A 21,453-nucleotide genomic window follows, 5' to 3' on the forward strand; every position below is an offset into this window, starting at 1 on the left:
AACCCCTCACTACCAGGTTTTGTTCCCCCAGCACCCAGTGGCACTGATACTCCGCGTCGGTTAGCACCGGTGGCCGATGTATCATCCACCTCTGCAAGGCCTAACCTCAGCACTGCCCCAAAGTCGACCAAATCATCGCATAAACGCGTGTTGGATATGAATCTTCCGGGTCCCGCACCTTCCAACCTGGAACACGCGTATATGCTTGCGAATAAATGGATGAATGCGAGTAAGCTGGCTGAACTCGTAAAAACGGAAGGTTTGCGATACAACCGTCTTACCGGTGACCGTGCTGTTAATCATGAGTGAAGGACTTGTCTACAAGAAGGGCAAGTTCTCGGCAATCGAAGAGCAGCAGCTGAAAACAGCCATCGAAACGTTTAAGGCGGTGAGTTGTTCAAGCACGTCCAGGTACTGAAAACCTTGGCTGATATCCTTTGCTCGGCTTTGCCTCTAGGGTCGGGGACTTACCGACGATCAGATACTGGAAATCATCTTCCAACGAAACGAGAAGGGCAAGGACAATACATTTTGGTCGGAGATCAGTACGTCAAGTATTCACATGTCCACGGCGCGTCCAACCATAATCTGCACAGCGACTGCCGTGCCCCAGCGTCCCATTATAGCTGTCTACCATCACGTTCGGAGAGCGTTCCATCCCAAGAAGCAACAGGGCAAATGGACTCCGGAAGAGGACAGCATATTGAAACAGTAAGCTATCACCTGAGTTTAGTGAACGTGGACTTGACTAACTACTTGCCGCGTAGAGCCGTCGTAGACCTAGGCCAACAATGGGAAAAGGTCAGCGAGCGCGTTGGTCGTATGTCCTCCGATTGCCGGGATCGCTACCGGAACCATATTGCGAATCGTGAGCTACGTGTGACCGGGCCATGGAGTAAAGAAGAGGAGGAAGAGTTGACACGAATAGTGACGGAAATGACTATTCAACAGGGTAAGGACCTCGACAATGACGTGTTCTGGGGGATAGTCAGCGATCGGATGGGCAACCGACGTGGAAGGCAGCAGTGTCGGATAAAATGGTACGTAAGCCAATATCCCTTCTGGGGATTGGTATTAATGCTAGTTGCCTCAGGACGGATTCACTCAGTAAAACCGTCAAGAATGAGGGTCAGAAACCGCGGTGGAGCCCCCAGGATGCATATATCCTGGTCCACAAGTGAGTTGTTGCATCGTGCAGTGCATGTAGACCGAAGGCTAAGGACGGCGGTACAGGGTGGATTCACTCAGAGTCAGGGATGACACGGAGATAGACTGGAAAACGCTTCCTGACCAGGATTGGAATTTGTGGAGCGCGCATTCCCTACAACGACGGTGGCTCACGATGAAGCGGAGTATCAAGGGGTACGAGGACATGACACACCAAGGTCCGTTCTTACCTGTAATCTGTTTTTTTTTTTACGTGGCGGGACGAGATTCTCGCCGCCTACTTTTTTTTTCTTTTTTCTTATGCTGTCATTGCACACCGATGTTGTTCCTGGGATCGGCGGCTCACTATTTCCGACACAGAAATCATGGATATTCTTCGCGTCAAAAAGGCACATTTACCACCCGCCGCAGCTTCGATACGTCGCCGGAAGGTGACGAGTGCCGCCAGTGTGGACGACCATGAGTCAGTGGTTGATCCCGATTTCGATAAGGACACTAGTACTATTCCAGAGGCGGGCCCGAGTGAGGTTGTTTCTGGTATCTAGAACGGCTGGGGTGCGGATTGATACACTTCCAAAAGTTGTTCACTGCGTGTGCATCCCATACACTGGAGGGGGGTATGAACAGAGGGACGCACAGTGTAAGCCTTACACCGTCTTCTCCACATCGTCCTGCGTACCCCGAACGTAGACATTATAATGTGTATAATGCAACGGACATGCTTCAACGCATGCCTTGCTGTCGCATATATGTAGATGGTTTAGAAATCTGCACGCATGCTTTTGTAGTCGCGTAGGATGATGCCGGATACAAGTCAGAAATGATCAGACTCCTCCAAGTAGCCCTGCTCCGCCTCTCCTACCTCTCGCAGCGGCAAAGCTGATTGCGACACAGCTCAGCAAGAAGCCAGCGAACCTAACGTCACGAGTTTGGTATCATATCGAGGCTCGATCCAAAAACCCAAGGAATTCTGGGGAGACGCCTGCTCACCTAAAAAACGCGACCCGCGAAATGGATCTTTCCTCGTACGGTGTACGCGATGATGCGAATATAGATCGCAGCACGGCAGGTGTTACGGGAAACCGTCGGGGGGCAGGGTCTTCTAATGGTACCAGTGGTTGTGGATGTGGGTGGCGCGAAGATGACGGCGATGCGCTGGGTTGAAGAGTGGTGGGTGTCGACGTTGCAGAAGCGGAATAGGGTGGTCCACGGGGTGTTATGGTCGAGGAGGACGCTGAACTGGTCGTGGATGTCATCTGGTTGTCGTCCAAGTCTGGAGCCTCGTGGGTTATTTTGCCAAGGCAAGCCTGTTATGGGCGCGCATCTCGACAAGAACAAAGACGCCAAATGCGCAGTGGGATGTCAGCCACTCATTGATACCCGCCTTATCTCTCATTCCACTTGCTGTATTCTAGTCGCACCAACCCACACACCCAGAAAGTCGCCTCACGACCACACCATACACAAAGGAGGAACACATAACGATACTCGCTTGAAGTCAAGCCTAGAGCGATCCCGAAAACAACGATCATGATGGACATGATGGCATTAGACTGGGAGTTGGATGTTGGTTGGGATCCAGGGTATCCTGAACTTAAACACATTGTAAACCGGCTCCCAGCGAACTTCAAAGAGCGGGCCATGACCCGCGGTATCATCATCGACGACCCCTCTACCGGTATAACGGAGCACCAAATCCTAAACGAGATTTACGGCTGTCGTAAACTACAGTCGCTCGTGCTCACCGGCGTACGCGATCTCTCAGACAGAACGATCATTGAGCTCGCAAAGACTGTCGGTGGGTTGCGCGGTCTTCAAATCAACGGGTGCAAGTACGTCTCGGACGTGAGCATTCTCGAGCTCGTTGCGAAAGCGCCCCCGTTGGAGTACCTCTATATCGGAGGTGGGGTTGTACTGACGGATCCAACGATATCTGCGATTGCGAAGACGTTTCCCAGACTCCAGGAGCTCGACCTGTCCGAAGGGCCCCTCATCACGGCGGTTTCCGTACGGGATGTATGGTCGTTTTCTCGGAAATTACGGTGTCTCTCCCTCGCACGGTGTCCCCAGTTAACGGATACGGCGTTTCCGTACCGAATCAAGGACAGAGGGAAGAAGCCGGAGTCGGAGGACAAGCCACTGCCCCATCGGCCGCTGACATGGATCGAGCAACTTGAGCCGTTAATGCTACGCCATACGGCGGTGGATATGCGGATACTTGATTTGAGTGGACTGACGAGGATTACGGATGAAGCAGTGGCTGGCGTGGTAGCGCATTGTCCTGCGCTGGACATCTTATCGTTGGCAGGTTGCACGAATTTGACGGACGATGCGCTGGAGAGCGTAGCGAAGTTAGGGGTGAGCTTGAGCGCGTTGAATCTGGCTCATGTACCACACATCACGGACAGTGGGGTCATGAAACTCGCACAGGAGTGTCTCGAACTCCGATCCGTAGACTTGGCGTGTGAGTGGATGGGCCGGACTCGTCCTATTGGTCGTACTGATGCAGTGAGCCGTAGTTTGTCGACAGCTGACAGATCTGGCGGTGATGGAACTGGCGGGGCTGCAGAAGCTTACCCGACTTGTGTTGGTACGAGTGCCCAAAGTGACGGACAATGCGATTTACTTTCTTGGGGACCACACTCCGACTCTGGAGCGCCTACATCTGTCATACTGTGACCGGATATCGCTGAAATCATTGCACCACCTGATTCGCCGCAGCCGTCAACTGAGACAGTTGACCGTAACGGGGGTGCCAGCAGCGCGGCGGAAGGGACTTGGTAGGTTTTCAGATCCACCGCCTGAGGTGAGTATGAGAATTTGGAAACGTTATCGAAATAATAAAATGATGCGATTCATTTCCACAGAGATGGCCAGATGATCAGAAGGCAGTATTCCGGGTGTTTAGCGGGGAGAACATCGGCAAGTTGTGCCAGTTTCTGGACAAGGAAAAGACTCGACGCCAGCAGGCTGAAGCACGAAACATACCGTTTGTTGCGCGGTCTGACGACCGGATGGACTTGTACTGAGCACTCTAGCGCTTGTGACACAGGGGGCCGGGTGTCTTGACCAAATTGGATGGTCCCCGATCGAGGCCCAATTTGACGAAAAAGGCAATATCTGATTCCGTAACAGGAAAGTGGATTTGACCAAGCTGTGAACGTGCAGGTCTTGCTGTATCTACGTTGCGGTCGAGGGAACGATGATATTGTGGTTGACGATTGAGAGGAGGATCGACGGGAACGTTTTCTGCTCAGGGGGGAAGATACTGGTCCATTGGTTTGAGTTAGTGCAGCTTTTACGTTACATGTTGTAATTCGATTGTCTCGCAGATTAGTGTGTGATACTGACGTGACGTATTCTTTGTTGTACACGTTCGAACTCGTGCAGCACAACTTGTCTGGAGGGAGAACAGAACGAGGGGGGGGGGACACACTTCCGTGGCGGATGCTGAGGTGATCGATCAGATGGTTTTCACGGGAATAGACGGGTCGATCTCCGGGCGGATAGATCTGGTGTAATGACGCCATGGCATGACGCCCAAAAGGAACAGGCCAGCATGCCAATTAGACTTGGGGGAATGCTTTAGCAGCTGTGCTGTGGTGTGCGTGTGCGTGTGTGGTGTGATCGGCTGTTCCTGTCAGCCAGCCTATATCTCTCTCGAGTTCCCCCCTCTCTCCCTAAAATGCAGGGGAATTGCTCTGCGCCGTCCCTCAAAAGTAATGCTAGCAGATCCATGGCGCACGCACCTAGTGCTTTTCCTCAACACCGCTTCCTCCCATCCTTATTACACGACCATTGTCATCTTCATAATCACCCTTGCCGCAGGTCTGCCCGCCTCGCCTTTCCCGCAGCCCCTCTCACTCCCATCCTCGCTTCCCCGCTCTCGACCCCAACACCAAGCATTCACGACCACCACGGCATGGCATCATGCATCGTCCCAAACACACCCAGTACCAGTATACCCCCTCCAACATGGACTGCCACACCCCCAACGCCCCCTGCAGTCTCTCTCTCGCATCGTCCACGCTCCGTTCACGTCCCCCCTTGTATCAAAAATCACTCAGACCCTTCCGTCGTCGTCAAACGGAGGGCTTCTCTCCCGCCAACCCCCGTCTCAAAACCCCTCCCGCCAATACCCGATTCCACACATTCTGGGCCCAATGCGTCGCTCCCCACTGTTTCCAGTCGTCGTCAAGATACGTCCAAACCTCGCCCTCTCTTCCACATTGGTACCGACGATCCAGAAATGGAAGGTCATGACCAGCCAAGTGACGTTCCGTGTTCGTCGTCCGTCTCCAAGGAAAACTCGAGACGTTGTCATGCCCTCTCGGAACTGCTCTCTACAGAACTGGGCTACCTGATCGACCTCAGAATACTCGTCTGCGTAGGTAACACGCTATCTGTTTTTCCGTCTGGCTTCCTGACCATCCCATCCAGGTTTACCTTCGTTTGCTTCCCGTACTCGTAAGCCGCAGTGCTTCGTCCAGCACCCACGCTTCGTCGTCTAATCTTAGCGCGGCTCCCATTTCCCGCACCCCTTCTCTCCTTGGCATGTCGTACCTCGGTGGCAATCCACGTGCCCCTTCCAATCAACATATCAACGGTACCAAACCATTTTCATTCACACACTCCACAGACTGTTACGCACACAACTTGCTTATCTTCCAGCCTTTGCCCCCTGCAAAGGATAAGGATAAATGTTCACCTCGCCATCTGTTCTCTTCGTCGGATTTGGATATAGTTACCCGAAATGCGGATCAGATCTTGGAATTCCACGAAAACCTCGTGCGTCGACTGCGCGCCGCGGTCGCTCAGTTTGGTTTTCCCATGAAGTGGAGTGTTGAGGACACGCTGGAGCGGCCCGCCAATCCTGCCGACTTGCAACGTGCAATCGATGCGGTCTCAACCGTCTTCATCGAACACGTGAGTCTCCCCTCAGACTGTTCATGTGACCTAGATAGATAGCCTGTGTATAGGCTTCTAGCTTCGACCGTTATCGAAGCTTCTGCTCAGGCCATCCAGATGCATTGAATGTACTGCACAAGGTTCAACAGAAGTACCCATCCGAATGGGAGGCGTTCGAACAGCGGTGTGCCGATATCGCCACAGAAATATTGACGGAAACCTCTCCACACTCTCCACAGGGGACGAAGCCAGATGATCATCAAGGTTCCCCTGTGGCTTTGGACACCGGTTCGATGTCATCCAGGAAGAAGCGGCGACATTCACTCTCGTCCCTGGACGTCTCTACTCGCGCTCAGGTCCTCCCCCACGTCCTGTCGAGCTTCAACTTGAAACCACCCAATATCAGCGCTTCCGAAAATGGTCACAACGATAGCGCTACTGGTGTTCGGCGTCCTCGCCTTCTCTTCGTAGACTACCTGATCAAGCCGGTCCAAAGGATTTGCAAGTACCCACTACTTCTCGACCAACTCCAGTTTACTATTCCGGCCCAAGAGCCCGATTTCGGTCCCTGTCACGAAGTTATCGAGCGTGCTGCCCACGTGATGCGTACTGTGACCAGTTCAGTGGACGAGGCTAGCCGGCAGCAGGACCTTGCCGTCAAAACTAGCCTCATCGTGTCCAGAATATGTCAGGGTATCGCTGCATCTACGACAAACTCCGGTTCGCAATACCTGACCCCTGGATTTCTCTTGTCCCTGGGTTCCTGTCAGATAGTTGGCTCCTTAGATGTCATTTATTACTACGGATCAAGTTTGGGGAATCAGGGCACGGTCAAGGCCAAGTACCTCGGCGCTTTTCTGTTCACTGGTGGCTTCTTCGTGCTCGCCAAAGTGGCCAAACTAAAAGCATACGAACCGAGGCATTGGTTCAGCTTGAAAGGGTTTGAGCTCACGGATTCGAGTACGGATGGCGGTAGGCTGTGCAACTAACCATGACACTGCTTTGTTGTCTGATGTGACTTGCTCAGGATTACTTCCAAGCTGGTTCCGCCTGTCATTTAAGGGGCATACGTTTGAACTCGCGGCGTCGTGTCGGCGTGAGAAAGATATCTGGATGGACGTTATTCGCAGTGCTCTGTCCGAAGAACCGACATGGAATGGTGATCCGCCAACGAGTTTTCACGGTGACGGTAGAACCGACATAGTCGTAGAAGACGTTCCCTTCGAGATTGTCGCTCCTTTGCCAACCATTCACTCTATTCCGGAGTTGGAGAGCGATGCCGACTTTTCGGCGACGGGAGAGGTTGCTTGTAATCCTGCCGACATGTTGAACTCCTGTCGAACGAACCATCGAGTGGACTACGCCAAGGTTGACATGGTTAGCCGTCGGGCTTCTGCGGTTTCGTGCAAGTTTTACCCAACGTCATCAGTGGAATCGGGCACATTTCACCTCGTCAGATCTACCACTCCAGCCCGGGAGCAGGTCGAACGTGATTTGCTGGACGTGTTTTCGGAGACACTACTCGCTGCGCGCTACCAAGCTAGCGCACTCGAGGAGGATCTCTTTGAGGGACGAACGGTCGCTCGCTCATTCTCTCGCTCGAGTTCAGGCTTGACCATGGCAAGCGCGGTGAGCGTCGCTGCAAAGAACAAGCTTACTAGGCGTGAAAGCGTGCTTGTTCCTCGGCGGGCGAGCTTTATTGACGCTGGAAACAACTCGTCCCTTGACGTGGAGACATGTGGACCAGTACTGCGTCCCAATAGGCCAGTAAGAAAGCGACGGCAACCGAAGAAGCTCAAGGTTATCATGGCTAAACCAGTGGGGTCTGAGGATGTGTTTGTAGAGTCGCCTTCACCAGTGTCACATTGTTCATCCACGTCGGTCACTGCACTGGCCACTCCTCTGGATTCACCTGGTCCCATCACGACCAACTTGCCCGGACTTGAGAGTGGCATCGCACGCCAGGATTCGTTCAGATCGCATCAGCAAGGTTGCACACCCAAACGCAGCCGTTCGATGATCGAAAACGTTCGGGGCTTGTTCGTCTCTCGTTCGGCATCGCCTGTCTCGGTGCTGGTACGTGAACCCTCCGTCGGGAGTGGTACGTCCGGCAAAGGTTTACTCAAATGGTGGTCGAGAGAGACGTTCAGGCACCGCTCGCGGAGTGCACCTGACACCCCCAGGGACGAACTCCCGACGTCCAAGTCACTCGGGCCTGAGGTACGGCGCCCGTCGATTCTCCTCACAGATCGGCCGTACTCCTCCCAGTCCGACCTCAAGCGTTTGTCGCTACCGAGTCATAGACATGGTCCCTCCACCCAGAGGCAGGGGCACGTCAGGCATTCATCAGTTGATTTCGAGCTTGGGTATGAGGGCCCTGCAAGGGGAAAGTTGTTTTCGACGCGTTCCAGGAGAGCTTCTATGTCTTTGACAGCCAGCCTGCGCGACCGGGAAGGAGAATGTGCTGGGAGTGCCGGGGTATCCAAGTTACGGAGGAGTCTGTCATTCTTCCAGCGGTTGACGCCAATGGGTAGCGCTGCATCGTAGAGATGAGTATTGGGAACATGTGCATCGCATCGCACCTGGATAACAAGAAGGTTGTACACTATCATCGATTTGCATAAACTTACACAAGAGCTTCATTATATTTTCACTTCAACTATTTTGGCTAGGATACATTACCTGCATTGCATGTCCTGCACTTTTCGGTTTACTACTGTCCAAGAACGCGGTCACGTGATCCAAGAGTGCTGAAGCGCTCACCGAAAGTGGCAACAGTTTAGTCGGTTTGGTTTGAGTGTAGACAGGTCGGTATACTGTTGCAAGAGCAGACTTGCTGTCAACTATCGCTTCTCAAGATCGGTGTTTTTTTCTTTCGCATGAAAACGTGGAAATGGCACTGAATGGCTCTCCGAGGAAAACTGTCCCTCTTGCGAGCGGGGACGGCGACACCCCGAGAAGGAGCGGACCAGGCAACGGGCAGAACGTGATCAGACGCGTGTTCTATTGTGGAGTTGTCGTGGAAGGGTGCGAGGGTGGGAAGCGCTTACCAGATGGTGAGTGGGTCGTCGACTCCAGCACACGTCGGGCCAGTGGATGGCCATCGTCTGAACGCTATGCAGATGTACAGGACCTAGTGCTATCCCTCGGTGATCCGTGGCTTGGACAGGACCAGCACCACATACTACCTTCTGCTGGTGAAACGACATTGTCCGAGCATATCGTAAGTATTCTTATCTTCGTAAGATCCGTAGCAAGTATGATCGTTCAATGTTTCTCGTTTATGCTGCCTTTGTATCTTAGACCGGTCCCAACCAACGCCCACGACCGACTACGGATGCGTCCGCGCTCTTGGATGTGATCAATGAACTCGTAAATACCGAACGATCCTATGTCAAACGCTTACGAATCCTCAAACACGACTACGCAGACCCGCTTCGTCAATTTTCGCGCTCCAAGAGCACATCAATTCTCCCGCCATACGAGGCAAAAACCCTCTTCGGCAATATCGACAATCTCCTACCCGTGAACGAGGCGTTTCTTGCGGATCTCGAGAAGATGATGGAAGCGGACGGACCGAGGACGGTGGGGGGTGTGGGTGACGTTGCATTGAGACATTTTAAGGAACTGAGAGGCTTTGAGCACTATAAACAGTACTATGTCAAGCGGGAGGAAGCACAGACGATATTCGAGAGGGAGATGATGAAGAAATCGTCAGGGTTTGCCGCTTATGTTGATGCGAGTTACCGGTTTTTCTTATGTCTCTGCGCTGGTCAGCTAACTCGCCCATAGCGAATCAAATACTCCAATGCGGACTCGAGGAATCGCGTCGGGTTGCGTGAGCTCTTGATGGACCCCGTGCAACGGATACCAAGATACACGCTACTATTCCGAACGATGGTGAAGTCGATGGGATTGGACGATCCGCAGCGTGCATTGCTCATAGAGGCGGACGAGATTGCGAGCAAGATTGCGCAAGCAGAGACAGACGAACAGACGCAGCGCGCTGCTGTGATGTACTCGCTGAGTGCAACTATCGATGGATTCCCTGCTGGACTCATATCTAACTCGCGACGGTTTATTGATTGCATCGATGTGGACGATGTGATCATGGATGCCCCTATGGGCGCATCCACGTCTGCATCTAGTTTCTCTGCCACCGCGCTTCATTGTACGCTCTTCCTGTTTGACGACAAACTTATGATCGCCAAGCGCCCTGGAAATGGAGAGAAGAGTGGCAAGACGTTGGCTGGGCTGGACGAAGTGCAGAAATTGGCCAAGACAGGGGGTCTACCCCTAGGACTCAAGAAAAGTGGCATGAGTTGTAAAGGCATTTTTGACATAACTGATATTGTAGCCGCGGATGTCGGCGATTCCGGTAAGCATCCTCCTGTCTCAGATACTTTTTCATCGGTTTTGTGACTGAGGCATCCTCCTGCTAAGAATTCCATGTGTATCTTGAGAACCCTCCTCAGGATCAGGGTGACAGGTGGTCGGGTCGCCCGTTCCGCTCCCTTTCTGTAGTTTTCCCACCGGCGCCGATAAACTTGGACCCCTCTCGTACCGCTGTTGAAAAGGAGCGATTTTTGGAGAATCTATGGTCGGCTCAAGCGAAGTACAGGACTAGATACGGTCAGTCTGTAGTGCTTTGTGCAGACGAGGCGGAAGTCGAGGCCAAGGGCAGCAGGACTACTATGGCACGGACATATTTCAACGTCTATCAGCGCACTGCGTTCCTGCAGGAAATCAAGAAGGTGGGTTTTCTCTTTTTGACTCAAAAGCGGACCTGGAGTTCACCCCAGTTGGTAATAGACCAAGATTGTGATGCACATTGATCCCCTCGGTACCGCTGATCCGATATCTTTTGGTATGGATGGCCCGCCCTACGTGATCGTTCGAGTGCAGCCAATGGCAGGCGAGATTTCGCGGTACTCCGTCACATCGACGGATCCTAGTGGTGACCCCGAAGAGGAGATCGTACAAACGGCACGAATACCAGGACGTATCGTACAAACCAGTAAGTAATCCTCAGATGATTTTGCCGATATGTCTCAACGCGAACAGTTCACCATTATGGGCTGTTCAAATTCCGTACTAGTAACGACTCTCGACCGGCGACACCTACCGCCAGTGCCCGATCGCGAGCGCATATTTTCAGCTTGGATGCGATATCTAGGAACCTTTTTAGTTCTAAACCGGTTTCGACGAGAAGCGAGTTATTTGGTGGTTCTATTAGTGGCCATCGCCGTTCGCGATCCAAGTCGACTACCAGTCGGTCCTCAATATACACTCAAACTACGACAACCGGAGATGGCAGCCTTGCCAAGTTCTCTTATCGTTCGGGTGGTTCAACAACCACCGCTGCCACGTCATTGGCTTCCGGCGAAGACGACTCCTTCAGTGTCAGTAGATCTACCAGTTCGCGTAGGAAGTTGGTCAAGAGAGGACCGTCGCCTAGTAACAGTCGATGCTCTCCAGAACCTTCATCTAGGCCAGCCTCTCGCTCCACTTCTCGAGACAATCATCCAATCCCTGACGATGCAGAAGTGAGCCTGGATAGGTCGGAAGATGATTTGACGTCACGGCTGGAGCTGGCTCGGAGAAACAGCCAGAATCAGCACGGCAAGCCACTTCCCCCATTACGGGAAAACACGCAGATTGAGGAAACTATATACGAAGGCGAGTTTTTCAATCCAAACCTTACATAGCCCCTATAACAATGCAATGTTGGCAGAAGGACCACCACTACAGTTGAAACGCGGATCACGAATATCTACTACGATGGAAGCAGCCAGTCCCATGTCATCGGAGTCTCGACCACGATCGCCAGCCTCGGGAGTTTCTTCACTATTGAAGCCCTCTGTGCCACCAGCTAGTGAGATTCGCCGATTCGGTCCACGTAGTCCTTCATTACCTCCCACCAGCCCTGCATCGTCGCGCTTGCAGCTCGCAACAACGGAAGATTCAGATATGGAGCTAGAGGATGATACGTTCCGACTGGAAGAGCCTTCTCTAACTGCTCTTCGCAACGATACGCCTTCCTCACCTCTTCCCCGACACAAGCGTCCACAGCAAACAGCGGCAGACACACCGATATCTGCCCCTGTCAGCAGTATCGAGCCTCTGCCTATTAAGAAGAAGTCTTCCGTACGCTCAGGACATAGTGTATACCCTTCACCGAGGAGGCCGTACAGAAGGATGTCGCCATTATCCAAAACTACCGCAAGGACAATCTCACCGCGTAAGGTATCACTTGAAAAGAAGGCAAATCGCCCCTCAGATCCACTCGCTTACACTGGATACATCGAACGCATCACGCAGATGGTTTCCACTACCAAAGAAGACGTACGTCGTATATTTCTCCCGCGGTAACGCATAGTACATTCTTAAATTCTTCCCGTTGTCAGATCGACGGTTCTCGTCGTGCGCTCAAACGCATCAGGCTTGACGTAGATGAGTTGAGGGCAACCTCATGCAATGGTTCAGCAGATCCACGGAGGTCACCGTCGCCAGATAAAGCCCTTGCACGTACCTCTTTACGGGCCAGTCCTCCGCCATTAGTATGTTACTCACTCTGAGCCCGTACGGCGTACTGATCTGTGCTAAGACGAAGGAAGCTCAAGCCCGTCTGAACGAAATGCGGCAGCTCATTAGGCAAGCGGCAGACGGAAGGGACACCTCGAATACGTCCCTACAGTAGTTTCATTTCAGAAAGCCCGTTAACACCTGATGCCACTGGCAACCCCATCATCAGCCGGCTGGAGGTGTCAGCCAAAGACGCAGATCAGTGCATAAATCGCGCGGTCACTAACCACGAGATGCTCCAGGTTTGTCTGGAACAACTGTTCCAAGACCTCAAAGCGGTACGCATGCAGACACCAGGATAATACGAACTTTGGGCTCATTACGGATACAGAAGGCTGAGGAATATGACAAGATGAGGGCAGAACTACAGAACGCTAAACGCCAACGTGAGCTTGTCAAGAGTCTGCTTGTGGACGCGACAGCTGAAAAGGAAATCATGTATGAGGTAAGGGAGGGTAATACTAGCCAAGAAAGTCCGAGTTTCGACGGCTTTCAGGCTTTCAATGAGGAATTGGATGCAATGTACAACGATGCCAATCTCCCTCACGACGAAGCATGGCAAGCCATGACTAACGATCTCAGCAAGACGAAGGAATCTAGGAATGCTCTTAGTCACGAGAATTCGTAAGTGACTATTTTATGCTGTGCTACCGGTGCTCGCTCACGGATCCCGGTAGGACGCTAAAGAGACGAATTGCCGAGTTGGAGGCGGAGAAGGAAGAGTGGGTAATACCATATTGTCATCGTTTTGCATTGACCTAGTTTTTCCTACAGGTGGACTGCCGTACTGCAGTCGTACAAATCGACTCCTTGATATATCCTGACATGTCCAGTGTGTTAGGATCTTCGTGTCGATGCGTCCTCCCGTGACATTTAGGCACACGAATTCTTTATCCCCTCCTCTAACCATGTACACTTACCTTTGGATGTGGGCCATGGTGGGTGTCTGTCGGGGGTTTGATGGCCATACAGGGAATGCGGGTTTCATTCCTACCTATGAAGGCATGGGGTTCTGATTGCAACTTCTCTGATTTCAGTTTTTGATTAACCTTGATTGTTGCATAGCTACTGTTGTTTTATCCAGCCTGAGTATCTTCGTTGACATCTATTCACATGCAATGGAAACAAAAAAAACACCAGAAATATCGGCTAATGTTGGAATCCATTTGCTGGGGTCGTGGTCACCATCCATGGAAGTACTGATGGCCACGGTAAGATTGAGACGACGAGTAACACTCTGGCGAGAAGATTATCGTTCATACACTACATGTACCGAGGCCGCACACAGACCCATAAATGGAGCAGCTTTCTTGAATTATGATACCAAGGGTGATACTTGTAAGCTGATAATGATCCAAAGGACCGTGTAAGTAACGTTGCCCAGAGATTGCGAAGCACACACACACTTGCAGGTCACACGAGGTATTCCAACAGCGTGCCTCCAAGTAAAAATATTCATGTCGTGGAGCTTAGATCAACGGTTGGTCAACCGGGACGAGGCGGCCTTGCGGTTGACGTGGCTGACAAAACTCTCAAAGATACTACGCTCCTTGCCATCGATCCATTGATAATCCAAGTACGCTCCTTGCAGCTTGTGGTTGTCAGTGACCGTAGGCGAAAGGCCATGTCGGCATTGGATTCGGCATTGCATGACTGGAGCTGACTGGAGAGGCATATCCGTTTGTAAAGGAGCTGTAGTCTTTTTCCGCCGAGCGGATCTAGACCATGTGTTTGCCGATACGCGCACCAGGTAGATGTGATCACCGGAACTGGAATTATCCAACGTGACCGATACACCGTCAACATCCGCAAGAACCTGACTTAGGATGCCGGACAAAAGTGCGGTAGAAGTGATGTTGGGGAGCGGCTGATACAAGGTCGTCCGCAACGGCATAATTCCCTGCAACGCTGGGCTGCTAATTCGTGCATGGACCTACAAAAGTTTGTCCATATCGGCGAGCAATGGCTAACAATTATTGTGCTTACATCCGGAAGACGTCGAGTCCCAAAACTCCATGCTATAGCCCAACGGCGAGTCTGGCCTTGTACAAATTCAGTGATGGCATAGTTGTCGACCTAGTAGCGATCAGCACCCTGTGAAAAAGAAGATGGAAAATCATTACCAGGTTATTCCGCAGAAGGGACACAATTTCATGAAGAGAGATCATTTTACCTAGCATAGATGTATACCACCTAGAACGGGTGAGAAAAAAAACCATGAACAGGCCAAAAACGTGCGACAACCTGCACCGAGCTTTGTGCCGAAGACTCTCCATAATTATACGCGAAACAAAAGCTACCTCTCCACCTGGAGTAATCATTTCCACCTCAGCTCCCGTACAAACCTGGAAAAGGACATGAGTTAGAATCTATGCATAAAGAAAAATCAGATACCGCGTTGGGCCCGAACTCCTTTGTCTCCGCCGACTGAGCCATTTCCTCCGTACTGGAATAAAATGGAGGATTGCACATAGTAAATTCGTACCTGCGACTAAATTAATTTCGCAAAATCGAATAAAATATAGTCACCGTGCATTGACTGTGGTATCCTTTTCTAGTGGAAAGAGTAAAGGTTTGCTCGGAGACGTTTCTGTAATTATTACCCGGTCCTGACAAATGGTTACGGCTGACGTTCTCTCGAGCAGAAGTCAACGAATCCTTGTCCACGTCTTCGATAGTGTTCATTTCATTAGTAAAATGTCTTTTTGCTGCCATGAAGCATACTGACTTACCAGTCGCGACAAATTGCCATGTCGGCTCTAGGCGGCATGCAAGTAAGGGGTACACCGTAGAAGCACCCGTTCCTCTGTACATCACGGTTAATAGAGGTGCCTTCGGAAAAGATGCCAGAGCACACATGTCAATCCCACGTACTACTGCCACATCAGGGGCTGTTTCTCTGATGATGTCTTGTATCCAAAGAACATAGTTTAACCTTTGGTAAGGGTGAGCAGTGTAAACTTCAAACCCGAAAGTGGAGGGAAGATACCTATTTGGAATCTGAAGGAATTCTGAATACTATCTTGTCATGAAACAGAGGCACTTACAGGGGGGCAGAGACGGTTCTCTGGTAAGCTGAGACTGATATCGAAGTCAATACGAAGTAACGCTTCCGTCAAGCGCCTCCCTCTTTAATGAATACATGTTCCTATGCAAAAAAAACCATACTATCCTGACCTCTGGGCAATTGGGTTTTTGAAATCTATCGACGGACCGGTATGTGTAAGGAAGACACTGAGATTATGACGATCAACACCTGCGACCACCACTGCAAAAGGACGCACTATGGTCTAAGTGGTGGATAACTCCTTGCGAGGGCAACAAAATCAGGTGAGGCTGCGTATATGTTGCGTGGATGCATTCCAAGTTACAATGGCCTGGAAGGTGAAACTCCTGTTAGTCCTGCCAAAGTATACCAAGGAAGAAGATTCGACGGCTTCGGTGAAGTCCCTGTCGATTAGTGGTTAAATCGTCACGTTGTGGCTAGCACAATCCCGTGACGCCGCAGGTTCGATTCCTGCCAGGGACAATTGTTTTTTTTCTTGATGGTCTCAGGCGACGTCGGCCGCGAGAGTAAATGGACAGTCGCATCTTGTTTTGTAGTTGTTCGCGGTGGGCACCCACAATAATGTCAAGAAAAAGTGGCATCGGATCGATGGATCTCGTTTTCCTTGGGACAGCTTCCGCCCAACCGTCTTCTACGCGGAATCACTCATCTCTTGCATTGCGTTTAGGCCGGCGACGTCTGGCTCTTTGATTGCGGTGAGGCTACCCAGCACCAACTCCAAAAGAGCGTCTTAAGGATGGGCAAGATCAAGAAGATATTCATCACGCACACACATGGTACGCCGTGCTCTACTGTTCCATAAAACTGATAGTTGTCATTACATACAGGAGATCACATTTTCGGGCTGGTACCACTAATATCTACGTTAGCTAACGGTGCCGGAGGCGCCGTCGGTGACGTCGGCGATCCTCGTCTGCAGACTCAGCTCGATATTGACGCGAGTGTGCTCAGTCTGTCGCCCATCACCGCCTTCCTGACTGATGCTTATAGCCCTTGGAGATTTACGGTCCACTTGGTACACGTGCGTATGTTCGAGCAAGTCTTACATACACCCACAGCGTCTTGGCACGACAGTACGTCGTCCACGAGTTGCGGTTCCCTGATGACCCACCAGACGGCGACAATTCTTCCCTACCGATCCATACCTCAGAGATCCCCGGTCGCAATATACCGCAAGTCGATGGAGTATGGAGAAATATCTTCCGAGATGATGCCGTTGCAGTCTGCGCAGGCCCCATCCTGCACTCTGTACCGTGCGTAGGATACGTGATAACGGAGGCCCCCATACCGGGGAAGATGGACCCTAAAAAATACATACCTGACATTAAGAGGACAAAGGCACCTATGACATGCATGAGCCGTCTACAACAAGGACAAAGCATCGAGCTCCCAGATGGAACTGTACTGCACGGCCCTCCTCGCTGACCAGGTCGAAAGGTCGTGATACTTGGAGACACTTATGATCCTTCCCTTATATCCGATATCGCCACTTCGCCCGACGTTCTCGTTCACGAGGCAACCAATGCCCATCTTCCAGGGGTAGATTCATCTACCAAACCCGACGATACTTTTGAAAGTGTCGAAACGCGCGCAAAAACACGGGGACACTCAACCCCTCAACTTGCGGGGGCGTTCGCCACCCTTATTGGAGCCCGGAAATTGATTCTCAACCACTTCTCAGCTAGGTATCCAGGGAACGACGAAGGGAATGAAGAGGCCGGTAGGATCATGAAGGCGATCGCATGTTTAGCCAAGGAACATTATGATGGAGAGATTGTCTGCGCGCGAGACTTGATGACGGTAGAAATCAAACCTAGCACCACAGATTAGGATCTAATGATACAAAGAGACGCCGCCTCAAACTTCATTTTAGTCGTCTGGAGGATCTGACAACGCGCTGCTGGAGTCGCTTGCCTCTCCTTCCTCTAAGTCTTCCCTGGCCTTCCTCTTGGGTTTGGGATCCTCCGCAACTTCCCCCATCTCGATATCATCGTCTACATCAGCTGACACACCTCCCTGGGCCTGAGGGTCCCTCTGCGATGACAGTGGCGTACCAGACTGGTGTGATAGAAACCCCTGGGAGGAGGGGCCAAGTTTTGACGATGACAACAAATCAAACGATCCGTCATCTTCCCCATCTTCCTTCCCCTCTGGGACTTCTCCGTACTCGATGCCCTCCCCTTGCCTCTCGTCATCTTTTGGCAATGAACTTCCACCACCTTCATCTGAGTCAGGTAATTCCGGGGCAGGGGTTGTTAACGGACTACCGAGCTGCGAAACATCCTTATCTTTCCCTAATAGCCGCAATGATGAAAGGTCCATGACGATACCGTCCAACGCGGACTTTTGGCCCTGAATGATGCGTTCTTGCGTCTCATGCTCTGCTCTAATAGCTGCCATGTCATTCTCTAGTAAGAGGATGGCTCTAAATAGCACCACAGCAAGTCAGCGACAGCTCTAGTGAAGGGATACACGATACGTACTGGTGGAGTTCATCACGGCTTGGAAACGTGTTGATCTTTTCTGCAACGGAATCGTACTCTATCTTCCTCTTGCGCTCTGTCTGAGCGTGCTCAAGTGCAATCTTGAGTTCGGCAATCTGAGCACGCAATGCTTCATGTTCCGCTTCTGAGGGAGGTGGTTGCAAGTAAACTAGTTGGTCGGCTGTGTGCCCAAGTCCTTGATGGAACACACGTACCAATCCTTCGCCGCTCGCGTTGGTACTCCTCTACCTGCCGTGCTTCTGCCTCGCAGACCATGATACTTTTTTTGAGCGAGAGTTCGAACGAAGAGAGTTCAATTAGGAAAGCCTCCCTTGCATCGTCTATGTTCCCTGCATGACTTGAGTGAACCGGCGATGGGTGAACTAGAGATGCATATGTGTGAAACTTTTTTGCTATGCGGCGCAGAGGTCTTTCGTCGTTTGTTATCCTGGTGTGTATTATAGCGTCTGGGAACGTGCATTCAGAAAGAAGTCTTGTGCTGATACAGGACCTGACCTTCCTCCTCGACTGAGAGTGGTGGGATCTTCAGGAGACTCGGGCTCGACTGGGTTGGATGTGGTCATGGTCTGAGCACGCGCGCCCGCACGCCCGACTGAAGTGCTTAACGCCACAAACACTGGCACAACTTCTGTCTGGTTACTATGTACTACTGTGACTAGCTTGGCGTACAGTGCATGCTATAATTTACTGTAGTTGGGGTAATCTAAGGCCGTACGGGACTCGTCGCGTCTGTATCAGCCCCAGTCCTCTGACACGAATGGAGTCACGAGATCATAGATCTCCTCATTCCCTCTGCTCCCCCTTCCCTTCGACCTGCCCATCACCCGCTTCAGCATCCCGCCAACTCCTCTCTTTGGGGCATCTCCGTCGAGCGCAGCCATCCCAGTGTCATTCGGATAGCAGCTGTCAATAAACTGTGCCAGTTTCCGCATTCCGCTGGAGCCGTCAATGGCAGCCCGGCGGGAGTCTTCGACGGCAGACTGCAGGTACATGGCTAGGTTTGGGAAGTTGATAGGAAGAGTGGGGTAGGGTGTCGTCGGCGTCGACGGGATGACGTAGTATTTTGCCATCTGCGATTCTGCACCGTCTCTCAGAAGCGTCGGGAGGGGAGACAACGTATACGAAAACGGCAGCACACCAACATCGCCATTCGTGTACTTCTGTGAATTATGTGCGGACGGTGTGGCGGGCATATCAGTGGTGAAGTAGAGGACTGTTCTCCAGTCAGACGAGGAATGGTGGACCTTGGACCTGTCAAAAGTCGCTCGTGCTCAACAAAGAGTGACTCACCCTTACGAACTGTATAACGGTTCGTAATCTTAACTCGTGCTTAGCCATACTCAGCGCTTCCACGGTTGGTTCTATTCTAGTGGCGCTGAGCCGAGCCATTAACTTCAATAAACGGCGCCAGCTGGGGGCTTGAAGGAAGCAAGGAGGGGGTTTTCCGTATGGAAGAGTAATGATGTTGGGCATTTGTTCCTTCATGGGCGTCAACAAAGTCGAAATCACTGGACAGTTGAATCCTAGTGCTAAACAGTAAAGGTTAGGCGATGCAACGCCGGCTACACGTTCGTACTTACAAACACCCATGAGTAGCTCTGGCTCCACGTATTGATTTGCTGAGTACGGGATCGCCGGACGTTTCGGTGAATCAGCGTCATCTTCTCCTTCCAAAAAGTTGGGACTGATATTGGAATCCAGAGACAGACTGGAGCTTGCGGACGTCACTTGGGATCTACTTGCAGTTATTGAGAGAACATCCCCAGTATAAAACTTCCCGACAGACACACTACTATCTGACGTGAAATTCGAGCTAAGACCCGAGACGGAAGGAACAGATGGGGATGTCGGGTAGGTCTCGGTTGTAGGCTGCGGTGATACTGAGGGTTCGCTAGGCGGACGGGTGAGGGAACTTGGTGCGGGTGAGGCTGGTAGGTGAGGAACGTGCGTCGTAGAAGTATTGGAGGTGACGGTGACATTGGAAGTAGGTTTTGCGACTAGGTTAGATACGACGTTGGAGTACAAGGAGGGGGCGGGGGTTGAGTCCGCAGACGTGGGCTGTGTATCACGGCTCTCGGTCGCAGCAGATCGGAGGAGCTCGTTTACAGGGCGCCCGTTTGTATTATGCGGAAGACACTTATTATCATCTGATTGTTTTTGCAAAGATGTTTCGTCAAGCAAGGAATCCAGTGAATGCTGGGCGGTAGACGGAGTGCTCATGTTGAGCCAACTCTCGCCGCTGGCCGGGATGGCCTTCGTAGATGCAGGGCTCTTGTGCACAATATTGGTAAAGGCGGGGCGCTCATCGAACACATTTGCCAATAACCGCGACTCTTCGAGTGCCTTTGCAAGTTCTTCCTCCTCTCGAGCAGCCAAAATGTCCTCGTGATATTTTATATCCAATGCGGGAAGTGCGAGGGGCGGTGGGAATGAGAAGTCCTTGTCGTCGTCAATTGGTGAATGAGATCTAGATTCATCAGGGGACCAAGGAGGAAGTCCAGATGCGATACTAGTTGATATTGACTGTGGGTACAAAGGATTTCTCGGTTGGGCGGATGAGATAAGGGCAGATGGCTTGGGCGGAATCGGTGGGCGCAGGTTGATTGGGACATGTGGCTTCCGAGGTAAGGGAGGAGGGGGAGGGAGCAACGGGGGCTGTGGTTGTGAGAAGTAGTCGCCGTAGAGGGTCATGCGACTGGGAGGAGACGGATGTGGAAACCCGGATGGACTGGGGCGCGATGTCAGAGGCAGTGAGACGGCCGCATCCCAAGTCGAACGTGCAGTCCGCAGTCTACCTGGGGTAAGGCTCACGGGTATGGAGGGCTGTGACATGCGCGGTGACGAGAGCGGTAGGGACTCGGGTGCAGCAAAACTGGCATGGCGGGGCCTTGGAGGGACTTGGGGAGGCCTCGAGGGCGTTGCTTGTACGGATGAGTAGCGTTGAGGGGCGTATTGGACTACACACATATGGTGGTCAGACATCTGGAACGAGACTGTGCGAGAACTTGCATCACCTCTATGATCGTAAGACTGCATCTATTTGGATGAGGATGTTCAGCTAGGATCTGTGTAGCAGGAGGATGAGGGTACCGGGAGTGCTAGTCCAGGTACAGTCGGACACATGTCCTGCCAGATTTCCAGCGCCCGTTACGATCGAATAGTAATAATCCATCGTTTCTCAGTGGCAGCTGGGTATCAAGGCCTCCTGCTGACTAAGCAGAC

General features: G+C 51.8%; 9 protein-coding genes and 1 non-coding gene across 10 annotated transcripts; 6 read left to right on the forward strand and 4 right to left on the reverse strand.

Moving 5' to 3' along the window:
• Positions 1–156: 156 nt before the first annotated feature.
• On the forward strand, positions 157–2,005 carry F5J12DRAFT_932639 (uncharacterized protein; the record flags this gene model as incomplete). The annotated part of the gene is made up of 8 exons (XM_051749558.1): positions 157–283; positions 312–388; positions 458–545; positions 597–711; positions 768–1,040; positions 1,094–1,177; positions 1,234–1,385; positions 1,528–2,005. The coding sequence occupies 8 exons, from the start codon at positions 157–159 to the stop codon at positions 1,710–1,712; spliced, it is 1,101 nt and encodes a 366-aa protein (XP_051605556.1). The 3' UTR covers positions 1,713–2,005.
• Positions 2,006–2,024: 19 nt separating this feature from the next.
• On the reverse strand, positions 2,025–2,351 carry F5J12DRAFT_687560 (uncharacterized protein; the record flags this gene model as incomplete). Its single annotated transcript, XM_051740332.1, has 2 exons — positions 2,025–2,082; positions 2,158–2,351. Coding segments are annotated over 2 exons (252 nt in total), but the record flags the coding sequence as incomplete, so codon positions are not given.
• A 176-nt stretch (positions 2,352–2,527) lies between these two features.
• F5J12DRAFT_791066 (RNI-like protein) lies at positions 2,528–4,558 on the forward strand. Its single transcript, XM_051743863.1, has 3 exons — positions 2,528–3,631; positions 3,687–3,973; positions 4,035–4,558. Exons 1-3 carry the CDS (start codon positions 2,698–2,700, stop codon positions 4,194–4,196), a joined length of 1,383 nt encoding a protein of 460 aa, XP_051605558.1. The 5' UTR covers positions 2,528–2,697; the 3' UTR covers positions 4,197–4,558.
• Positions 4,559–8,807, forward strand: F5J12DRAFT_791068 (uncharacterized protein). The gene is made up of 4 exons (XM_051743864.1): positions 4,559–5,554; positions 5,608–6,093; positions 6,147–7,047; positions 7,103–8,807. The coding sequence occupies exons 1-4, from the start codon at positions 4,853–4,855 to the stop codon at positions 8,620–8,622; spliced, it is 3,609 nt and encodes a 1,202-aa protein (XP_051605559.1). The 5' UTR covers positions 4,559–4,852; the 3' UTR covers positions 8,623–8,807.
• A 161-nt stretch (positions 8,808–8,968) lies between these two features.
• On the forward strand, positions 8,969–13,537 carry F5J12DRAFT_901977 (uncharacterized protein; the record flags this gene model as incomplete). Its single annotated transcript, XM_051748238.1, has 15 exons — positions 8,969–9,131; positions 9,198–9,298; positions 9,379–9,807; positions 9,868–10,453; positions 10,519–10,829; positions 10,888–11,092; positions 11,140–11,754; positions 11,810–12,420; positions 12,483–12,635; positions 12,683–12,701; positions 12,730–12,938; positions 12,992–13,105; positions 13,157–13,284; positions 13,338–13,386; positions 13,502–13,537. 15 exons carry the CDS (start codon positions 8,969–8,971, stop codon positions 13,535–13,537), a joined length of 3,729 nt encoding a protein of 1,242 aa, XP_051605560.1.
• A 524-nt stretch (positions 13,538–14,061) lies between these two features.
• On the reverse strand, positions 14,062–16,021 carry F5J12DRAFT_932655 (S-adenosyl-L-methionine dependent methyltransferase; the record flags this gene model as incomplete). Its single annotated transcript, XM_051749559.1, has 12 exons — positions 14,062–14,593; positions 14,647–14,736; positions 14,784–14,853; positions 14,905–15,005; positions 15,055–15,145; positions 15,190–15,269; positions 15,292–15,329; positions 15,393–15,466; positions 15,518–15,620; positions 15,704–15,783; positions 15,838–15,894; positions 15,945–16,021. 12 exons carry the CDS (start codon positions 16,019–16,021, stop codon positions 14,135–14,137), a joined length of 1,320 nt encoding a protein of 439 aa, XP_051605561.1. The 3' UTR covers positions 14,062–14,134.
• Positions 16,022–16,106: 85 nt separating this feature from the next.
• Positions 16,107–16,189, forward strand: F5J12DRAFT_t4. The gene has a single exon. It is a non-coding gene; the product is annotated as a tRNA-His (tRNA).
• Positions 16,164–17,607, forward strand: F5J12DRAFT_791090 (beta-lactamase-like protein). Its single transcript, XM_051743865.1, has 5 exons — positions 16,164–16,324; positions 16,395–16,503; positions 16,555–16,664; positions 16,718–17,534; positions 17,585–17,607. Exons 1-4 carry the CDS (start codon positions 16,289–16,291, stop codon positions 17,150–17,152), a joined length of 690 nt encoding a protein of 229 aa, XP_051605562.1. The 5' UTR covers positions 16,164–16,288; the 3' UTR covers positions 17,153–17,534; positions 17,585–17,607.
• On the reverse strand, positions 17,597–18,794 carry F5J12DRAFT_901980 (Tho complex subunit 7-domain-containing protein; the record flags this gene model as incomplete). The annotated part of the gene is made up of 5 exons (XM_051748239.1): positions 17,597–18,152; positions 18,211–18,355; positions 18,426–18,677; positions 18,727–18,754; positions 18,777–18,794. The coding sequence occupies 5 exons, from the start codon at positions 18,792–18,794 to the stop codon at positions 17,597–17,599; spliced, it is 999 nt and encodes a 332-aa protein (XP_051605563.1).
• Positions 18,795–18,853: 59 nt separating this feature from the next.
• Positions 18,854–21,438, reverse strand: F5J12DRAFT_791102 (uncharacterized protein). The gene is given in 5 exon segments (XM_051743866.1): positions 18,854–19,475; positions 19,522–19,760; positions 19,777–19,778; positions 19,814–21,188; positions 21,246–21,438. The coding sequence occupies 5 exon segments, from the start codon at positions 21,265–21,267 to the stop codon at positions 18,966–18,968; spliced, it is 2,148 nt and encodes a 715-aa protein (XP_051605564.1). The 5' UTR covers positions 21,268–21,438; the 3' UTR covers positions 18,854–18,965.
• Between the last annotated feature and the right edge of the window lie 15 nt (positions 21,439–21,453).

This window comes from Pisolithus orientalis (assembly GCF_024613125.1).
Source record: "Pisolithus orientalis strain OTSU chromosome Unknown F5J12scaffold_1, whole genome shotgun sequence".
NCBI classification, from domain to species: Eukaryota; Fungi; Basidiomycota; class Agaricomycetes; order Boletales; family Pisolithaceae; genus Pisolithus; species Pisolithus orientalis.